This window comes from Sceloporus undulatus, chromosome 4 (genome assembly GCF_019175285.1).
Source record: "Sceloporus undulatus isolate JIND9_A2432 ecotype Alabama chromosome 4, SceUnd_v1.1, whole genome shotgun sequence".
Classification (NCBI taxonomy): Eukaryota; Metazoa; Chordata; class Lepidosauria; order Squamata; family Phrynosomatidae; genus Sceloporus; species Sceloporus undulatus.
The window spans coordinates 43127593-43146274 of record NC_056525.1 but is presented as its reverse complement, the minus strand read 5'-3'; the positions used below and the strand labels follow the sequence as shown (position 1 = coordinate 43146274).

Below are 18682 nucleotides of genomic sequence, written 5' to 3'. Positions count from 1 at the left end.
ACTTAGGGCAGGGGTAGGCAAACGTTTTGAGCCGAGGGCCGGGTTGCTGTCCCTCAGACAACTGGGGGGCCGAAGCCAAAAAATAAATTATTAAATATTTTTTTTAAAAAATTAAATAAATAACTAAACCAGGACAACATTTTCAAATGGAGGACACTTTTTTTAAAAAATGGAGGACACACGAAAAAATTTGCTGATTTTTAAAAAATGTTAATATAAATGCATGTTTCTGAGGCTTCTATAGACAATTGTCCCTCTTGCCCGCCGCTTGCCCCCCCTTGCCCGCCTCCTCCTGATAGGCCAAAGGCCCCACGCCCTCAAGCGAGGGCCAAAGGCTCCGGCGGTAATCGATGGCAGGACCAGCCTGGGGTTGGTCCCAAGGCCTTGCTGGGCCGCATCCGGCCTGTGGGCCGCAGGTTGCCTACCCCTGACTTAGGGGCTGCTTTTCTAATCTGAAGCAAAGCTGGATTTCCACAATGCTAATCAGCCAGGTGTTGTATCATTCATGAAGGTATGTCCTTCTGCCTTAGGGTCAAGTCAGAAATCCTTGCCACTTTCTGAGAACATTTTTGTTTGTTTGTTATGAAGAGTAATACAAAGGAAAAAAAAACCTTTCAGAAATGCCAAGTGTTCCAAGCAGATAAACATGAAGGTGAAAGAAAGCAATAAGGGGAGGAATAAAAGCAAACTGGATAGCCTGCCTGAAGCCAGTGGAGCAGGGGGCAGGGGAGAGCAGAGAGGCAACTTTTGTTCCAGTGCATGTACCTCTATCAGTACAAGAGCAAAGGTCGTTGTGTAAGGGATTCAGAGCTCAGCCTGTAGCAAAACAACCTCCCATGCCTCTTTTCAAGAATGTCTCTATGCATCTTGTGTTTATGCAGCCTATATAGAGAACCAAAGGTAATGCCAAAAAGACAGAGGGTGAAAAGGTAGCAGGTAGGAAGGACAGGCACAATTTAGGAAGAAAAAGACCTGCTAAGCCACTTGTTTGGGTGAAGACTGGATTCTAGGTGGGTTCAGAAGGGAAGAAAGGGATTGTCTGGATACACAAGGCTGCTTAGCAGGAAACTTCCATAGTCTGAGGGGTGCCATGAGCTTCAGCTGTTTCAGGCATTCCATGTTTTGCCTCCCCATGGTTGCTGCTCTGAGACCGTGTCTGGGTGCTTTCTCCAGAACCTACACTTGAAGATGATTGGGTCCGGGAACGGATCAGCCTGGTCATACTAGCAGATGGCACTGTAAGGAGAGAGGCAGTGAATTCCAGAAATAAACCTAAAATGCCCTACAAATGAACAAGCCATGGAGCAGAAGAAAAAAAAAGATGCTGCTGGAAAAAAAGTAAGGAAGATAGATCACTTTCTTGGTTTTGTCACAAAAACCTCAGCAAATGCAGGTTTCCCAAAGCCATGGTTGCAGAGGTAATATGCAGGTGGAGGCATTCATACAGGAGTAACAGCAAGTGGTGCTGAGGGAATAACACACCTGTTTCCCCTATGCATCTACAATCCCTCTTTGTAAGTGTATTGTCCCTGCTCAGCTGAGTTTTGTCTTGCACCTCTTCCACATGCAAGTGCTTCTGTTCAAGTGTTCCCTTCCCTCCACATTTGCTGTATGAGGAAAACCCAGGGTTGGGAACACTGTGTTTTCCTGATCATCCACTCTCATATGTGAAAATAAAAGCATATACAGTGGTACCCCGGGTTACGAATTTAATTCGTTCCGCCGCCGCTTTCGTAACCCGAAATACTTCGCAAGCCGAAAAACCCATAGGCGCTAATGGGGAAAAGCCGCGATTTCGTGTGAAATAGCGCCGAAAAGCACCAAAATTTTTTTCATAACCCGAAAAAACCTTCGTAACCCGGAACAGTTTTTTTAAATGGATTTTTTTCGTAACCCGGAAATTTCGTAAGGCAGCGCATTCGTATCCCGGGGTACCACTGTACAATCAAAGGGAGTATGCTGAAGTGGAGACTTGCTAAGCTCCTTACAATGAAGTCATGTTGCTCGTTAACTTTTTTAAAAAGTTAGGAATTATAGACTTCATTCCTGGATTACTACTGAATTGCAAACCATGCAACAGTCAACCAAATGCATATGGAGCCATTAACAAAATTGTAGTGTAAGAATATACAATGGGTGGCCCAGAATGTTGCCAGGCCATACCATAAGCAATGAGACGTATCAGAAAAGAAAAATATAATTCAGCCAAACTAAACACACACTTGTAGATACCTGACTCAGTGCTCAGATGACTGAGCTGCACATAAGGGACTGGAACCAGAGATAAGAGAAGGAATGGGAAACACAGTTAGAATAGTCATGACATGCCTGGAACAACATAAGGTCAGGAGCACTGAGTAGAAACTTCTAAACGCTTTCTGTAGTTGTGATACTAAACTTTCAGGGGTCATTAATTAGCCAGTTGACCTAAAAATATAATTTCTAGTATTTGGCTTTTAACAAGTAAAGTGGCTTTTTCTAATCCTTAATTTCCATGCCAGAGAAAGCATGTGACTAAGACTGCCTGTACTACTTTGATTTCAATCATTGTTTACATCATGGCAACTAATAGCTTCCTCTCTGTAATTCTGCCAGCTTCAGCACTGCTAAAAATGCAGGAAAATGGATGAATCGAAATCAATAGAGCAAAAACAAATTTGAAAAACCGAACAAGATCAGGTAGGTGATCTTTGATTGCAATGAACATATGGTATTACATGGAAAGGCTCTGGACAACAATACCTATCTATAAGCATCTCTCTCTACATTTTAGACTGGGGTGTGCAACTGTGCAGGGATTAGGACCAATTTTCCACCTGATCCCCCTCCTGGAGGGCTGCACCTTTAAAATGCATCATAGAATCATAGAGTTGGAAGAGACCACAAGGGCCATCCAGACCAACCCCCTGCCATGCAGGAAATCTAAATCAAAGCATCCCCGACAGATGGCCACCCAGCCTCTGCTTAAAGACCCCCAAGGAAGGAGATTCCACTACACTCCGAGGGAGTTTGTTCCACTGTCGAACAGCCCTTACTGTCAGGAAGTTCCTCTTAATGTTGAGGTGGAATCTCTTTTCCTGTAGCTTGCATCCATTGTTCTGGGTCCTGTTCTCTGGAGCAGCAGAAAACAAGCTTTCTCCCTTCTCAATATGACATCCCTTCAAATATTTAAACAGGGCTATCATATCACCTCTTAATCTTCTTTTCTCCAGGCTAAACTCCCCAGCTCCCTAAGTCGTTCCTCATAGGGCATGGTTTCCAGACCCTTCACCATCAGAATAACCTCATACTTAAAAAAAACACACCTCTCACTAAATGATAACAAGAAGTGACATCACATCACTTCTCATCATCATTTTGAAGGAGAAACGGAGGTTAAAGAAGGTATTTGACATGAGTTTGATGTGTTTGCATTCATTTGGAGAGGGCTGTCGGTACAATTTCTGGGTAACTTTTGAGCAATCATGCCTTTTTTAAAAAACGGAGGGAGTGGGGGACTTTAGGGGCCCAGGGGCCAAACTTTACCCACCCCAGTATAGAGAGAACCCTTTTCCATTCCGGCATTTAAAGATACTAGAGCTAGGCCTCTTGAATAAAACAAATATGTCATACCATTAGTGGGACCAGTATGGCAGGCAATCTCTACTTTACCCCTTTTGAAAATAAGACATAATTACTTACTGTAGCCCATTCCTTGCACAAAGTACTTGAAGGCTTCAGTCAGTTTCCCAGGCTAGGAGGGGGTAAAAAAATTAAGTGTAAGTGAAGCCAGATTTGTAACGACTAAATGTACAAGAATCAGGATATTCCTAAAATTATAATTCACCTGCACAACCTGTGGAAGTCCTCCACAATCTGCCATCTACAAAACAAAACAAGTTTGAACCAGTGTAAATGACATTCAGATTTTTAAAAAAAGCTAAGCCACAAACCAAGCCCAGAATTAATTCCGTAAGTGAAAGATTACAGTGTTACACAACCCACAGCCTCTATCTCCTAGTACACACAGTTTGCAAGGTTATACTTCTTTTATACATAGGTATACTTCTCCATATCACCTGCACAGTTCCCCCTCACATCAAAGGATGACAAAGAGGGATATATTCCTAAAGATCTCCATGGGAGCCATCACGTGTGAAAGAGAAGACACCATCATTTCCACCAGCCCAAGAGGGCGGCCTGTTGGTCTGCTGCCTGCCTGCTGCTCTGCACCTCTCTTGGGGGATTGCTGCCTGCTCCAGGTACTCAGTTACTGGCTAATAGGACCACCTTTCCCTTTTGCAAGGGGTTAAAAGCTGGATGCCTGCTGTGGTGGGCCTGCTTCTGCCACCAAAGGAAGTGACACCAAAAGGGGGCCATCCTTTTGGAGGAGCCACTTCAAGGGTTAAGTCTCTATGGTTGGGAAGGAAGGGTGCATTTTTGATTATTTAAATAACCTGCTTGCTGGCAGGCCTAAATGTGTTACAAGGAGGGCATGGAAGGGGTTGCAACTAAGGGAGAAGCGATTATAATAGTAATAGGCAAGGGGAGATACGGCATGGGGAGAAAGTCCTATAATATTGGTAGAAGGGATAGCCATGGAGTGCTGATTACCCCCAAGCTATCCCGCATTTCAAATAGTCTGGATAGCTTTAGAGAAAGCTCTAAAATAGGGGTAGAAAATTGTAGTGGTTATGGGGACAAATTTTCTGTCCTGCAGGGATTTCAAGACTGCTCAAAAATCCAAAAAATAAATAAAAGACTAGATAATTCACTTCCGTTTTTCAAAAACAGGTTTTAAAAAAATTAAATAGTAAATGGGGCAAGAGACTGCAAACTACTTAAAAGGTAAATTGCTGTTCCCAGAGTCTTTCAGGAGAGACAACTCACCAGTGGGAGGAAGACAGAGGAAAGATAAGTCTCTTGGGAGCAATGAAGATTTGACTATCACAGAAACAGCTTGGTGGGCTGTTTGAGCATTTTCCTGCCCCTGCTTTAGAACAACACTTCACAATAGATACAGCCCCTAATTCCGGGTTACCTTCAACAGTGTTGTATTCATTGGATCCAGACGTGAATTACATTCAACCTATAAAGCACAGAAGAATTTTTTTTATATTTTCTCTATTACGCATCTAAATATACAGGCTATAGTTCAGAATACTAATCAAAAATCCAGTGAGTATGGAGAATGGATGAAGAAACAGTGTATCTCAACAACACCACAAAGAATAAAGAATCCACAAGAAGAAAGCTTCATGAATAAAATGTAGAGGTACAATTCATTCACGTTAAGGACCACATTCCTGCCTTACCTATGATATGAACAGGGTTTGAGAGTTTTTTTGAGAGTCTAATTAAACAAAGCAAAATTGTTTATCTGACTGATTGCAAGGTTGTAAGAAGCTGAAAACTTGTATTAAATTGAAGGATGGACACACTTGCAGGCTTAAGCTTACAGTCTATGTTCAGCTTGAAGTTTGCTTTTGCTGCACTGTGTAAAAACTCCCTCTCAGCCTTGTAACTAACTGGTTAAATCATGATTTTATAGCCTAATCTACCACACAGGATTCCTGCATGGTTATATTAAGAGAATTCCATATACACTATCCTGACCTCCTTGAATTATTGGAAGGATATGACTGAGGATAAACTTTATGAAATGCAGTAGGGACCACACATACTGTATAACTTACTGAACATGCAGGGTTGACATTGAAGGTGGAAAAGCAGACTTTATTGTTAATTACAGGAGCCAGAGAAACCATGGCAGGGATAATTTATTAGATCTGAAAACAACAGCTAATTTGAGAAATAGAGCAAAATAGGGAGATATCAAAGCCAAGAGGCACATCCACAACTCATAGAACTATGGGCATTAGTCTACCTAAAACACAGTAAGATCAGCAGGAATGGACAGAGAAAAGGGAAGTCATTCAACATACACTGACTACATCACATCAGAAGGGGCTACATGGCTCTGCTACCATCTAACTCAGATCCCAATATCTTGGATCATTTATTGCAGATAAGATTTTATCCTCATTCATGGTCAGGAAACATATCTCCTACCTCATAAGTATGATTTTCAAGTGCACAGGAAAATTTGCTGAGATCATTTCCATTGACATTGCACAAGATGCAACCAAAAGGAAAATATTTATATGAAGGCATACAGGGCAAAATAATCTGGCACACTTACCACAGCTTCAACAGCAGGTGAGCTGTCCCCAACCACTAATAAGACAGGGCACCTATATAAAAGCCACAAGATACAAATTGTAGCCTATACATTCAACAGCAACTCTTGTTGTCATTATTGCTGCTTAGTTTTAATCATAACAATACCATTATTTTAACATTAGGGCTGCACAGCATTGCAGTAAAGCAACTCAGACCATGCCATAGATCCCACTATATGCTGTCCATTCATAGGCTATGCCCTATATTTGCACATGTCAGTCTTCAACAATGCTCTACTACAATCCACATGACTTCATGTACTATGCACAAGATCTTCAACTATTTCATCATGTTACAGTTTTGTATTAAATCACTAACTTCTGATATCAGCCTGCATTCAAACATGTTGAGGAGTGAAGATGATGGGGAATAAACTCACATCTTATTCATGTGTACAAGTCTTTCCTAAGGTGGAATTAGGGAAGAACTATTTCTTCACTTTTCAGGACGGAATCCAGCTTGACACTGCACGTGTTCATGGAAGGCTTGTGACACTGAACATCCATCCCACAGTAGCAGTTCTTCAACTTTTTCCCCAATGTATTTTGGATAAATGTGTGAGCAGTACCTATATGATTAACAGACTGATTTTTCTGTGTGTGTGCATCTGTACAGAAGAGATAGAATGAGAGGGAGGGAGGGAGGGAGATGCTACAAGAATAAAAGCAATTAATCTGCCTAAAGAATGTGGAGAGTAGGAAGGTGGATACAAGACTCCATGGTAAATAGGTTTGTTTAAAATCATTAGAAAGGGTGGAGAGGACAATAGATCCAACTTGCTCAGCAGGAGAAAAATATGGATAACATCATTGTTCTGGGTATGGAGACATTGGGATAGCTGTAGAAATAAGATATGCTAAACTTAACAGGGAATTCTGCAGAATTTTAAGAAAGAACCTAAGACTTAACTTACTTGAGTGTTTTTCCTGCCTCTCCATTTGCACCCAGGACTGGCCTCTCAATGTCCAGATCTCTGCGGCTAGAACACAAAGGCAGAAGTGCTGTCAAACACTGGGAAGTACACAGCTGGAAAACAGACTTCTGGAATCGGCATGCACACAAAGTACACAACTGCAGAACTATTAAGTTTGGATTAAACTTTTTTTAAAAAAATTGACACGAACATAGATTAAACAAAATGGATGTCTTTAAGCCCTGCATTTACCAACATTAAAAGAGCCAGCAGCTCAATAATAGAATAGAGATATCTTACTATAAGGGATTTTACAAGTATTTACAAGGTCAGAGAATCTACAAAGTTACTTCATGAAGTCAGGTGTGCTTGTCATCACCTAGATTGGGCATAAGATAGGTGATATAGGCGCGTTACAGACTGCCCAAAACGGGCAGTCTGCCGGCGCCACCATTTGCAGTGTGGAGGAGACCCAGCGTCCAAACCGCGTGGCTCCTCCGCGCTGCAAAAAGCCCCAAAATGGCGCTTCTTGTTGCAGCGCGCTTATGACGTTGTGAGGCGCCAATGGCGCACTTGCGGCGTCATTTGCGCCGCGCGATGTGTGGACGCAACGCATCCGCTACGTCAAGATGGCGGCACCCGTGTGGAATGGGCACTGTCATTTTGTGCGCACTCTGTGCGTATTAGGATTAGGGACATCAGGAAGTGATGCCCCTTTCTAACCCTAGTACGCGCAGAGCACGTACTATAGGCCCGTGCGGAACGGGCCATATAATAGTTTCTCTTTTTAAGAATGTTGTGTCTGCGTGAATGTGCATTAATGAACGAGTCACACACAAACTCACTCTTCTTCTCTTTCTTAAAAAAAGAAGCTATTAGCAAATTTGTTTGTAGATCTGCACTTTTGTCTTAACACATTTGGCTTGATAGAAAGTTCCTTTCTGATCATCCCTTCCTTAGAAGAGAATTTTATTGCAATTGCTGCTTCCAAAAATTAAAAAAAATGGAATAAGAATTAATCACAAGAAATGTTGATGAAGCAAGGGAGAGCTATCCACTAGAATAGCAGCAGAGGATTCACAGGGCAAAAGACAGCAATCAAAATAAGGAAGGGCATTTGGTGAGACCAATTCTCTGGAGGATTTTATATGAGAGAAGTTCTTGAGAAGTACAACTTAATTTGTGTTTTGCAGTAGACGATAAACATATTGGCCTCTTCCAACATATTCCACCATCTACTGCTGGAATACTAGTTCAACTTTCAAAGCTGAGGAGTGGGAGAAACAAATAGGCTTCTATACCTTCCAAATGCAGTCATGTACCTGTTATAGGCAGTGACAAAGAGTTGAAGGTTTTCCTGATTGATGTCTTGTGCAATATGAAGTCTGTAAGTCTGAATCAGCTCCAGATTAGCTTGCAGTTCTTCCTAGTGAAAAATGACAAATCAGATGCCTTGGTAAATACTATCAGATGCCATGCTATTTTAATACAATTCGGTAGACATTGTAAAGGCAAAAAGGCAACGTATTCTTGAGTTTCTGGTAAATCATGCTACAGGTACAACTAGACTGACAACAGAGGATCCGTGAACAGACCTCCAGTTGTTTCCTGCCATAGATCTCCTACTGTCAAACCTAGTGTAGCCCTGAAACTTTAAACTATAAAAGCTGAGAATTAGAAAGGCTTTGTACAAAATGTTTGATGTGAAGAAGAGAGATAATGGCGGGTTACAGACCGCCATTAAAGTACGCGCAGAGCGCGTACTGGGGTTAGGAAGGGGCGGTGCTTCCGCACCCCACTAACCCTAGTACGCGTTCCGCGCGCACAAAATGACGACGGCCATTCCACACGGCCGCCGCCATCAATACATCACGGCCGTTGTGACATACTGAGGCCACACCGTGGCGTATAGTGCGCTCTTTGCGCGATCCTGGAAGGAGCTCCGTTTCGGAGCTCCTTCCTGCTTTGCGTCACTGGGCGCAGCCTTCAGATGGCTGCGCCCAGCGACGCAAGGGAGAAAGGGGCCAAGCGGCCCCTTTCTCCTCCTCCCTGCCGCCACGGGGTGTCCTTGGGGCTTCAAGCCCCAAGGACACCCCTTTCCAGGTTGCGGGGAAGCGGCCTTTTGCCGCTTCCCTGCAGCCTGCAAAGCGGCGGATCGGGGCCTTGGAGGCTGCCGGCCTGGCAGCTGAGGCCCCGATACACCGGGGAAAGGGGCGGGTGCAGGCCGCCCCAAACGGGCAGTCTGTAACCCACCTATGAAAGATTACTTGAACCTGTAACTGCAACCTATAGACACATAGAATACCTCCTTGCTGGAATCTTTAACCATACCTAAACTTTATAGAATACTTAGGGAGGAAGAATGTCAACATACTTCTTCTACAGACCAACATATTTCTCCTACGCACTCCATCCCAAAAAACTTAGGAAACTATTATGATCTTGCAAACAATTGAGGGTAAGAACAATAGCAATTCATTACTATATTTCACATTCTTTGTATTTGTTAGCATTTTCCTTATTAGATATTGCAATGGACTTACATGACCAAAATGGTGAGCCAGAACAAGTTCCACAATGTTGGTTGTCCATCCTGAAAACTGAAAAGAAACACTCAATTTCAGGTATTTATATTTACAGTTGCAAACTAAAACGTAATTGTTTTTTGTGGGTTTTTCGGGCCATGTGCCATTTTCTAGAAAAGTTTATTCCTTGCTTCATCAAAAGGAATAAATTCTTCTAGAACATAGCCACATAACCTGTAAAACCCACAAAAAATATGGATGCTGGCCATGAAAGCCTTCAGCTTCACATTAAAACCCATTAAGTGACACAAGGAGGATCCCTGTGACATCTTTAAGTGCAATTAATTTATTGTAGCATGAGCTTTTGTTGTCATGCTGTATTACATACACATAATACAATTATTCAAAGGCACAGTTGTGTTAATTTGTATCAGAATAAATACATCAGGATACTTCATCAGCATCTGATGAGGCAGCCTGACATATCTTCATATAAGATAGAAAACACAAAACCTATACTTCCAACTTCTTTGTCAGTCTCAAAGGTGACATGGATCTACAATACAATTATATAGATACAATTATATAATACATATGCACTAATCATGTTACATACATTATATATAATATGAGGCAAAGCATAACCAAAGAAAGACCCTTATAATCTAGAAAGCACTACTTAATATTTTTCTAAAATGAGGTATTAATACATGTGAATTACAAGTTTATTAAGCTTAAGACAGTACTTAATGCAGAGAATTCAATTTGCCCTGTATTGTATGGGAGAGCTGACTAATCCCAACATGTCAATCTTTATTATCCTATTCATACAGTGGGCCCTTGATAACCACTGGAGTTTTATTCAAGGACGCACCCTGCCCCTCCATGGTTACCAAAACCCATGGATGCTCAAGTGCCATTATATATAACGGTGTAGTAAAATGCTGTCCCTTATATAAAATGGCAAAATCAAGGTTTGCTTTTTGGAATTTATATATTTTAAAATACACTGTGCCTGCGTCATACGCGAGTGCCTTTTACACGGCTTTCAGCTTACGCTGGAAGCCCTGTGCCACTGCACCACCGTGTGCACGAGCCCCATTATCTTCAATGGGACTTGAGAATAGGCAGAACTTGCCTTACGTGGCAAGGACCCCCTGCGTAAGGCAAGGGACCACTGTATTTTCAAGATATAGATGCTTGAATGCTGTGGATACAGTATATCTTGATTTCAGTAAGGCCTTTGACAAAGTTTCCCATGACATTCTTGCAAACAAGCTTGTAAAATGTGGGCTAGACAAAGTAACTGTTACATGGATTTGTAATTGGTTGACCGACCAAACCCAAAGGGTGCTCAACAATGGCTTTTTTTCAGCCTGGAGAGAAGTGACCAGTGGGGTCCCACAGGGCTCTGTCCTGGGCCCAGTGTTATTCAACATCTTTATCAATGACCTGGATGACAGAATTGGGAGCATACTTATCAAATTTGCAGATGACACCAAATTAGGAGGAATAGCTAATACTCCAGGTTCAACATTCAAAATGATCTGAATAGACTAGAAAGCTGGGCCAAAGCTAACAAAATGAAATTCAACACAGAGAAATGTATGCGCTTAGGGCAGAAAAATGAAATGCACAGATACAGGATGGGGGACACCTGGCTGAATGAAACTACATGTGAAAGGGATCTGGGAGTCCAAGTAGACCACAAGTTGTGGCAGCTAAAAAGGCCAATGCAATTTTAGGCTGCATCAATAAAAGTATAGTGTCTAGATCAAGAGAAGTAATAGTGCCACTGTATTTTGCTCTGGTCAGGCCCCACCTGGAATATTGTGTCCAGTTCTGGGCACCATAATTCAAAAAGGACATTGAGAAACTGGAACGTGTCCAAAGGAGGGTGACTAAAATGGTGAAAGGTCTGGAAAACTTGCCCTATGAGGAACGACTTAGGGAGCTGGGGATGTTTAGCCTGGACAAGAGAAGGTTAAGAGGTGATATGACAGCCCTGTTTAAATATTTGAAAGGATGTCATATTGAGGAGGGAGCAAGCTTGTTTTCTGCTGCTCCAGAGAACAGGACCCGGAACAATGGATGCAAGCTCCAGGAAAAGAGATTCCTCCTCAATATTAGGAAGAACTTCCTGACAGTAAGGGCTGTTCGACAGTGGAACAAACTCCCTCGGAGTGTAGTGGAGTCTCCTTCCTTGGAGGTCTTTAAGCAGAGGCTAGATGGCCATCTATTGGGGATGCTTTGATTGGATTTCCTGCATGGCAGGGGGTTGGACTGGATGGCCCTGTGCGGTCTCTTCCAACTCTATCATTCTATGATTCTATTATTCTAATCCATGGATACGGAGGGCCAACTACATATTGAGAATTCCTTCTATTCTTCTGTCTGCCTTTAAGAATGAGGGATAAATTGTCACAATGTGGTTTATATTCATTGTGGCAATTTATACTGGATGCTGGGCTAATTCACTATTTCATTGTACCTTTTCACTGCGTGTTGCACCCACATGTACTGCCATTTTAGAAAATGTATGCTGACATTTTTCATATGCTTGTTCTATTGTCAGCTTTAAGGATGGAGATCATTAATTACACTATAATAAATCAAAATACATTACATTATGATGAGCATACTTCTTTACAGTCGCCTTTGGGTTCTATTTGAGGGAAACAGAGAACAGAATGTCCAATATACAGGTTTTATAGAAGTTTATTCCCCTTCCCACTGTGATTCCTTTTTCCTTTTGTGCCATATCTTCTTTAGATTGTATGCCTGAGGGCAGGCAAATGTCTAATCAACTATATGTAAGGTATTCTGAGAGCCTTTCTAGCTGAAGAGTGGGGTATAAATACAGTAAATAAATAAGTTCAAAATATTTTCCACAAAATCTTAGTAACGCTGTAATTTGGATGCGTTTTCATCTTTGTTACAAAGGAGTCACTCTTATCCTACCTTAGAAGCTGCCCAGTCAATCCAGCCTTTTGCACAAGGGTCAACATTAATAAGCACCAAGCCTTCAACCAAGTCAGAATGGTTCAACTAAAAACACAAGGTAAAAAATCTAACATGTGTATTCCAAAATATAAAACATGCTTAAATTTAATTTTTTTGAATATGCATGCTTTAAAAGGTGAATGATTATGAATGGCTAGCCTAGATTATAAGGTGGCTGAAAACAAGCAAGCATATTTGGCTTCTACTGATAGAAGTTCCTTAATGTAGCTTGGTAGACAAAATAACATTGACAGATTAGGAGGCATTAAGACATAGCTGTGTTAGTCTGGATAAGCATGCGAAGGCACCTTCAAAACTGAGAGAAAGAAGTTGGTAGCATAAGCTTTTGTAGATAGTAACACTACTTCATGAGATGCATAGAGTGAACAGACTTTTATAGCTATGAAAGAACTGGTTGTATGTGTGAACAGCAACAGAAATGCAAAACTTGTGGCTACAGTGAAGAGGTGATAAGTTCAGCTTTAAGATGGCCACTGGAAGACAAGAGTAGGAGGAAAGATGTTGCCTAAAGCCAAGGTGAGTAGATAACCATATAAATGGGGGAGAGAGTTATTGGAATGTGGTATGATGAAATCTAGTGTGACCACATCACCATAGCCACAGATTTTGCATTTCTGTTGCTATTCACACATACAACCAGCTCATTCATAGCTATAAAGGTCTGTTCCTAAACACTTCACTCTATGCACCTGATGAAGTAGGCTTAAATCTATGTAACGTTATGCTATCAACTTCTTTCTCTCAGTTAGCCTCAAAGGTGCTACAAAATTCCTTTGCAGATTAACAGACATACCTGGTACTTAACAAATAATAAATTAATTTCAACAGAGTGTTTTGCCTCCCAGAAATTAAAAGAAAACTACCAAGACCTTTCTATCAGCTTGAATCAAATGTTGATACCTTTAATCAATTTCTAATGAAATTCTTTCCTTCCGGGGTGGGAATGGGATTTATAATTCAGGCTGTTTGTCCTTTACAGTACTTCTTACCATTGCACTCATTTGTATTCTGTGGGGTTTATTACACAGAGGGATTTAACCTGTTAAAGCAAAGGCAAGTGCTACTTACAGCAAACCTGCTAAGGATATAAGCACCAGCTCCAACTCCAATACCAATTACACTTTTCAAGCTGAAAGACAAAGGAGTCAAAATGAAAACATTTTTCACTGCTACTCCTATGCACCAACCCTCTTGATCAAGTGATGTTCCTCTTCTAACAAACTGAAGCTCACATTTAGCAATATGTCTTTTCTGGTAAGGTCTAAAAGGACTCTATATGTGGAATCTAACTATAACAGGACAAGCATTGGCCTTTAATGCAATGTAAGCAGAGTTGTCCCCCTTCCTTCTGAGCAAGAACTAGGGGAAAGTTATTAAGAATTTTTAACTAAGAATGTAGGAGAAGTCTAGGTCACTCAGCATATTTACCTTAGGTGTGTAAGAACAGCAGGGAGCATTTCAGCAAGTTCATCAATGGTGGGGTACTGGTACCTGAAATCATAAGAAAGAAATGCCAATTAAAACTGAGGTTGCTAGCAGTGAATATAGACAAACCCTAACTCAAAGGCTGAACAATTTATTCCAAGGCCACATGGTGAAGGAGATTTCAGCTATTCCATAATCATGAATCCATTTATTTTATTTTATTTATATCTCACCTTTCTCCCAGCATGGGAGCCAATTCAGCAGCTTGTGCAAAGAAAGCAGAAATTTGTATAACAGAAAGCACACAATTTAGAAGCTAAAGTGGCTCATAAAAGACTTGTGCCCTGCAATAATTATCTGTGTACTTTCACTTGTGCTAACATGTCTATTTATATTCCCGTTTCTCCTAGATAATTAGAGACTCTCTGCAGAGGCAGATACAGCAAACCTGTTTCCAAATCACAAAACAAAGAATTTTAAGAATAAGGAACCAAGCAGAATTCCTATACCTGCCAAACCACATCTATAATGAATGCTATTCCTATATAAATATTCCATACATTTTCAAGGTCAGAGGGATATGTGTATTTGTGCCTTCAAGTCACCGGTCGACTTATGGTGACCCTGTGAATTTCATAGGGTTTTCTTAGGCACAGAATACCCAGAGCTGGTTTTGGCTGTTTCTTCATCTGAAATATATCTTACAGAACCTGGTATTCATTGGTGGTCTCCCATTTTAGTAATAACCAAGCCTAATCCTGCTTAGCTTCCAAGATCAGATGGGATCTGGTGCGTTTAGAATATTTAGGCTCATCAGAAGGATACCACTGCACATACCCAGAAGGAAAAGGAGGTGCTCCCTCTTGTTGTCCCGGTGCATCAACATGGCACACAGCAAAATGTTGGGTGATCTCCTGCATGTCTTCGAAGTTAAAGAAAGCATTGAAACAGGATTTATCTGTAAGAGAAAGGCTGAGTATGACCAACTACTCCATTCCAGCACTTGAACTTTCATTCCCATAGTTAAGAAAGCAGTTACAGTAGTTTCTCCTTCTACATTGTGACCATGTCAAACTTAAACAACATTATTCTTCACCTCTGCTTACTCTCCGTTGGTTTTTATGTAATGGTTTTACTGAGATTTTCTTTTAACCTATGTTTTGTTCTTGTTAGCTGCTTTGAGCATCTTTACCTAACTCAAAATGGGGAAACAAATCAAATATACAAACAAACATACACAAAAATACATAGATTTGAGTAACCAAAAAGTAAGAAAACTTACGGTTGAGGCCAATATCATGGTATGTGAGGATGACAGGCCTATTTCCCTTTGATGTGCCTCGCATAGTGACGTGAACAACTCCATATGATGTCTCAATATCATGTTCCTACAAAAGGAAAAGCCAACCTGACAAAGAGCACAATTCTTGTAGGGACATCCTGGTAGGTCAGCAATCAGCCCCTACCAGCAGAAGTATTATTTAATGAACCATTGAAGAATTATTAACAAACATAAAGAATTAGAGATTACTATCTAAAAAGTCTTTTAAAAACATCAAGTTAGAACAGTGTTAGATTTCAGATTACTTTTCAGCAGCCACAATCCCCCCCCCCCGCCATGTCAGACACAATTCAACAAATTCTGGCCCACCCCGATTAAACAGATAGCAAAGCTTCTATAGCAAAAATAGATGCTAGGTATCTTAAGGGGGGAAATTCCACATATTAGGTGCCACAGCGGGGGGGGGGGGGGGGACTAGGTTTGAATGCTTTGGATTCTCACTAAGCAATGCATACAGATGCTTTTCCAACTATCACAAGGGTCCTTGGTCTTTAGGCAAACCTATAACCAACATCTTAATGCATGAGAAAACTCTATATAGTTTTTAGTTATCTTAAGTAAATGATTCTTGGATGAGAAAGGAGAGAATAGCTTCCATACAGAGGTATAGCTTTTATGTAAACATGTGACTCTTGGTAATGGAAATGTAGTTTTGCCATACAGGGAGGGGGAAAAAGGGGGGGACCAGCAGTGGACAGAGGTATTCTTCTGTGTCCCATCATTCCTTTGAGTCTGACAGAGATTAAATGAAATTAATGTATGTAACTTTGTGACCCATAAGAAAAAGGACACAGTATGATTAATTTTTATTTTTTAAGATTAAGTAAAATAGACAAAGCTTCCAAATTTCTCAGAACACTACCTCAAGATTAAGGGGAAGCAGGGATAGATGGAGGAAATGATGCTGCTGATGGGGGGCATGGTAGAAGCCCTCCCTGCATCACCTTACAGTTCAAAGGCAGCAAATCAGAAAGCTACAGACTGAGTAGGTTAGTCTGTACCCTGGGCAAAACATTTCACATTAAAACAAAACATTCTGAGGAGAAAGCATTAAAGTGCATTTTGAAAAATATAGACTTGAATAATGGCTGACTTCTATCCCCAGCACTTATCAGAACTCATGTAATGCAGACAACAAACGCAAAAACAAACAAACAAACAAACAACCAAAAAAACCCTGGTAATCTTTGCTTGCTGTAGTCTTAAACAAAGACTATAAAAATATGCTACTTCGATGGGGGGGGGGGCAAATCTCCTATAAGATAAAAAGATTGTTGCAGAACTGGTTTTGTTATTTGTTATTGTCCCTCTCATGCACATAACATCATCATCATCAAGGGTTTGATTCCGAGTTATGATGCAGGATTCTTTTATGACTGTCACTGTCCACAATAATTGTGATTTTCTTCCGCATGCTTTATTTTAAAATTTTGCATTCCCTTTTCATTATTTTAATTCTTTTTAATTCTTTTACACTGTTTTAATGTAGTGATTTTTGTCTTTAAATTTTTATTGTTAGGTTTTAATTCAGTGGTTCTCAAACTGTGTGTGTATGTGTGGGAGGGGAATAGTTGTTCAAAGGGAGGTGCAAGAAATGTCAGTCTGCAAATACAGCAAATGTGAAAAAGCAAAAGCCTCTGTGTGTTTATGTATCTGTGTGCATATGACTATGTATCAGTCTATGTGCTAAGATAGTAGGTGAATTATGACAATACACACACTAAACAAATTATTTTTATTCATATACTACATCTAGGGGAGGTGCAATGTCCACATGTAGATGTAAGGGGGGGTCACAGGGATAAAAAGAGAAGTATTATTTTAGTTTATTCTTCTTGTGAATTGCTTTGAGTTCTCCACAAGGAGAAAGATGGCATAAAAATGAACGAAATAAATGGTTATATTCAGTCTATATATCTTACCATAGGGATGCAGACAGGATTCTTGGAGAGGGGAGATAAACACTTTTTTGTACTTGCTTAATGCCTATCTAGGCTTATAAAAACAGCCTGAAGCAGACTGGTTCAGTAGGTGGTGGCAGTACTAAATATTTAATTATGAGAAGGGATAATTCCTGTATGTTTAAAACTGGTTCTATATTAAAGGGGCACACATAGCTCCACTGTATTGGAGAATTTCCAGCCAGCCTATTTTATGTTCCATTTTGGGGCAAAATGTTCCAAGAGTATGCTTGCCAACAGCAGGATTTTCTGGTTAAAATAGATTATCCAGATTCATTTCAAACTGGCTTTAGGCCTGGTTAAGGGACTGAGACAACCTTAGTGGGCTATATTACCTTGGAAACTGCCCAGGATCAGTGAATCCACGCTCATTCTGCTGAACCTCTCAGTAGCTTTTGTTACTACTAAGCATAGGATTTGGAATCACTGATGTGTGATTAATACCAAACTATCTCTCCTTTTTATCTCATTCCAGGTACTAATAATAATAATAATTTGTTTTATTTATATACTGCTATTCCAAAGATCATAGCGGTGAACAGCAAGTAAGCTAATTATCAAGTAAGCTAATTTGCCCCCAACAGTCTGGGTACTCATTTTAGTGACCTCGGAAGGATGCAAGCCTGAGTTGAGCTTGGGCCCTTTTGCTGGTCTTGAACTCGCAACCTTGTGGTTTTGAGTGAATGGCTGCAGTACAGGCATTTAACCACTGCGCCACCAGGGCTATTACACTATTGTCTAAGAAAATGGAAAATTAATTTAGACCTAACAAAAGTTTGGATTGCCCAAGCCATTGTACTTCCCATCTCCATGTACAGATGTGAGAGCTGGACAGTGAAGAATGCAGGTAAGAGGAAAACCAACAGTTTAAATCTGCTGCTGGAGAAGAGTGCTGAGGATACTGTGGGCAGTCAAAGTGACAAATAAATGGACCCCAGAATAGATCAAGCCTGAAACCTCTGTGGAACACAAGATGACAAAACTGAGTCTATCGTACTTTAGCCACATCATGAGAAGGCATGACTCACTAGAAAAGACAATAACGCTTGGAAAGGTGGAGGGCAGTAGAAAGAGAGGAAGATCGCATATCATATAGTTAGACACAATCAAGGAGGCCCCAAATTTGAGCCCGAAGAATTTGAACAGAGTAGTTGAGGACAATGGGGCTTAGAGATGTTGACTCAAAGACAGTTAACAACAACAACAACTGCAAATTCAAATTAACTAAATTAGTGCATAATATACAACAAGACAACATCCTTATAAGTTC

General features: G+C 40.7%; 1 protein-coding gene across 6 annotated transcripts in view; it reads right to left on the bottom strand.

Moving 5' to 3' along the window:
- Positions 1-227: 227 nt before the first annotated feature.
- Positions 228-18682, bottom strand: part of NDRG3 (NDRG family member 3) — a 72393-nt gene continuing 53938 nt past the window's right edge. For 5 of the 6 annotated variants that reach the window (XM_042464711.1, XM_042464706.1, XM_042464708.1 and 2 more), the window contains exons 4-17: positions 15392-15497; positions 14947-15067; positions 14113-14175; positions 13753-13813; positions 12622-12708; positions 9679-9735; positions 8458-8561; positions 7136-7201; positions 6182-6233; positions 5021-5068; positions 3827-3862; positions 3682-3733; positions 2233-2271; positions 228-1236 (exon numbers count right to left, since the gene is read on the bottom strand). In XM_042464711.1, coding sequence (XP_042320645.1) covers positions 1058-1236; positions 2233-2271; positions 3682-3733; positions 3827-3862; positions 5021-5068; positions 6182-6233; positions 7136-7201; positions 8458-8561; positions 9679-9735; positions 12622-12708; positions 13753-13813; positions 14113-14175; positions 14947-15067; positions 15392-15497 — 1071 coding nt within the window. In that variant the 3' untranslated portion in view covers positions 228-1057. The remainder of the gene's footprint in view (positions 1237-2232; positions 2272-3681; positions 3734-3826; positions 3863-5020; positions 5069-6181; positions 6234-7135; positions 7202-8457; positions 8562-9678; positions 9736-12621; positions 12709-13752; positions 13814-14112; positions 14176-14946; positions 15068-15391; positions 15498-18682) is intronic. The other variant, XM_042464712.1, reaches the window with a different exon arrangement.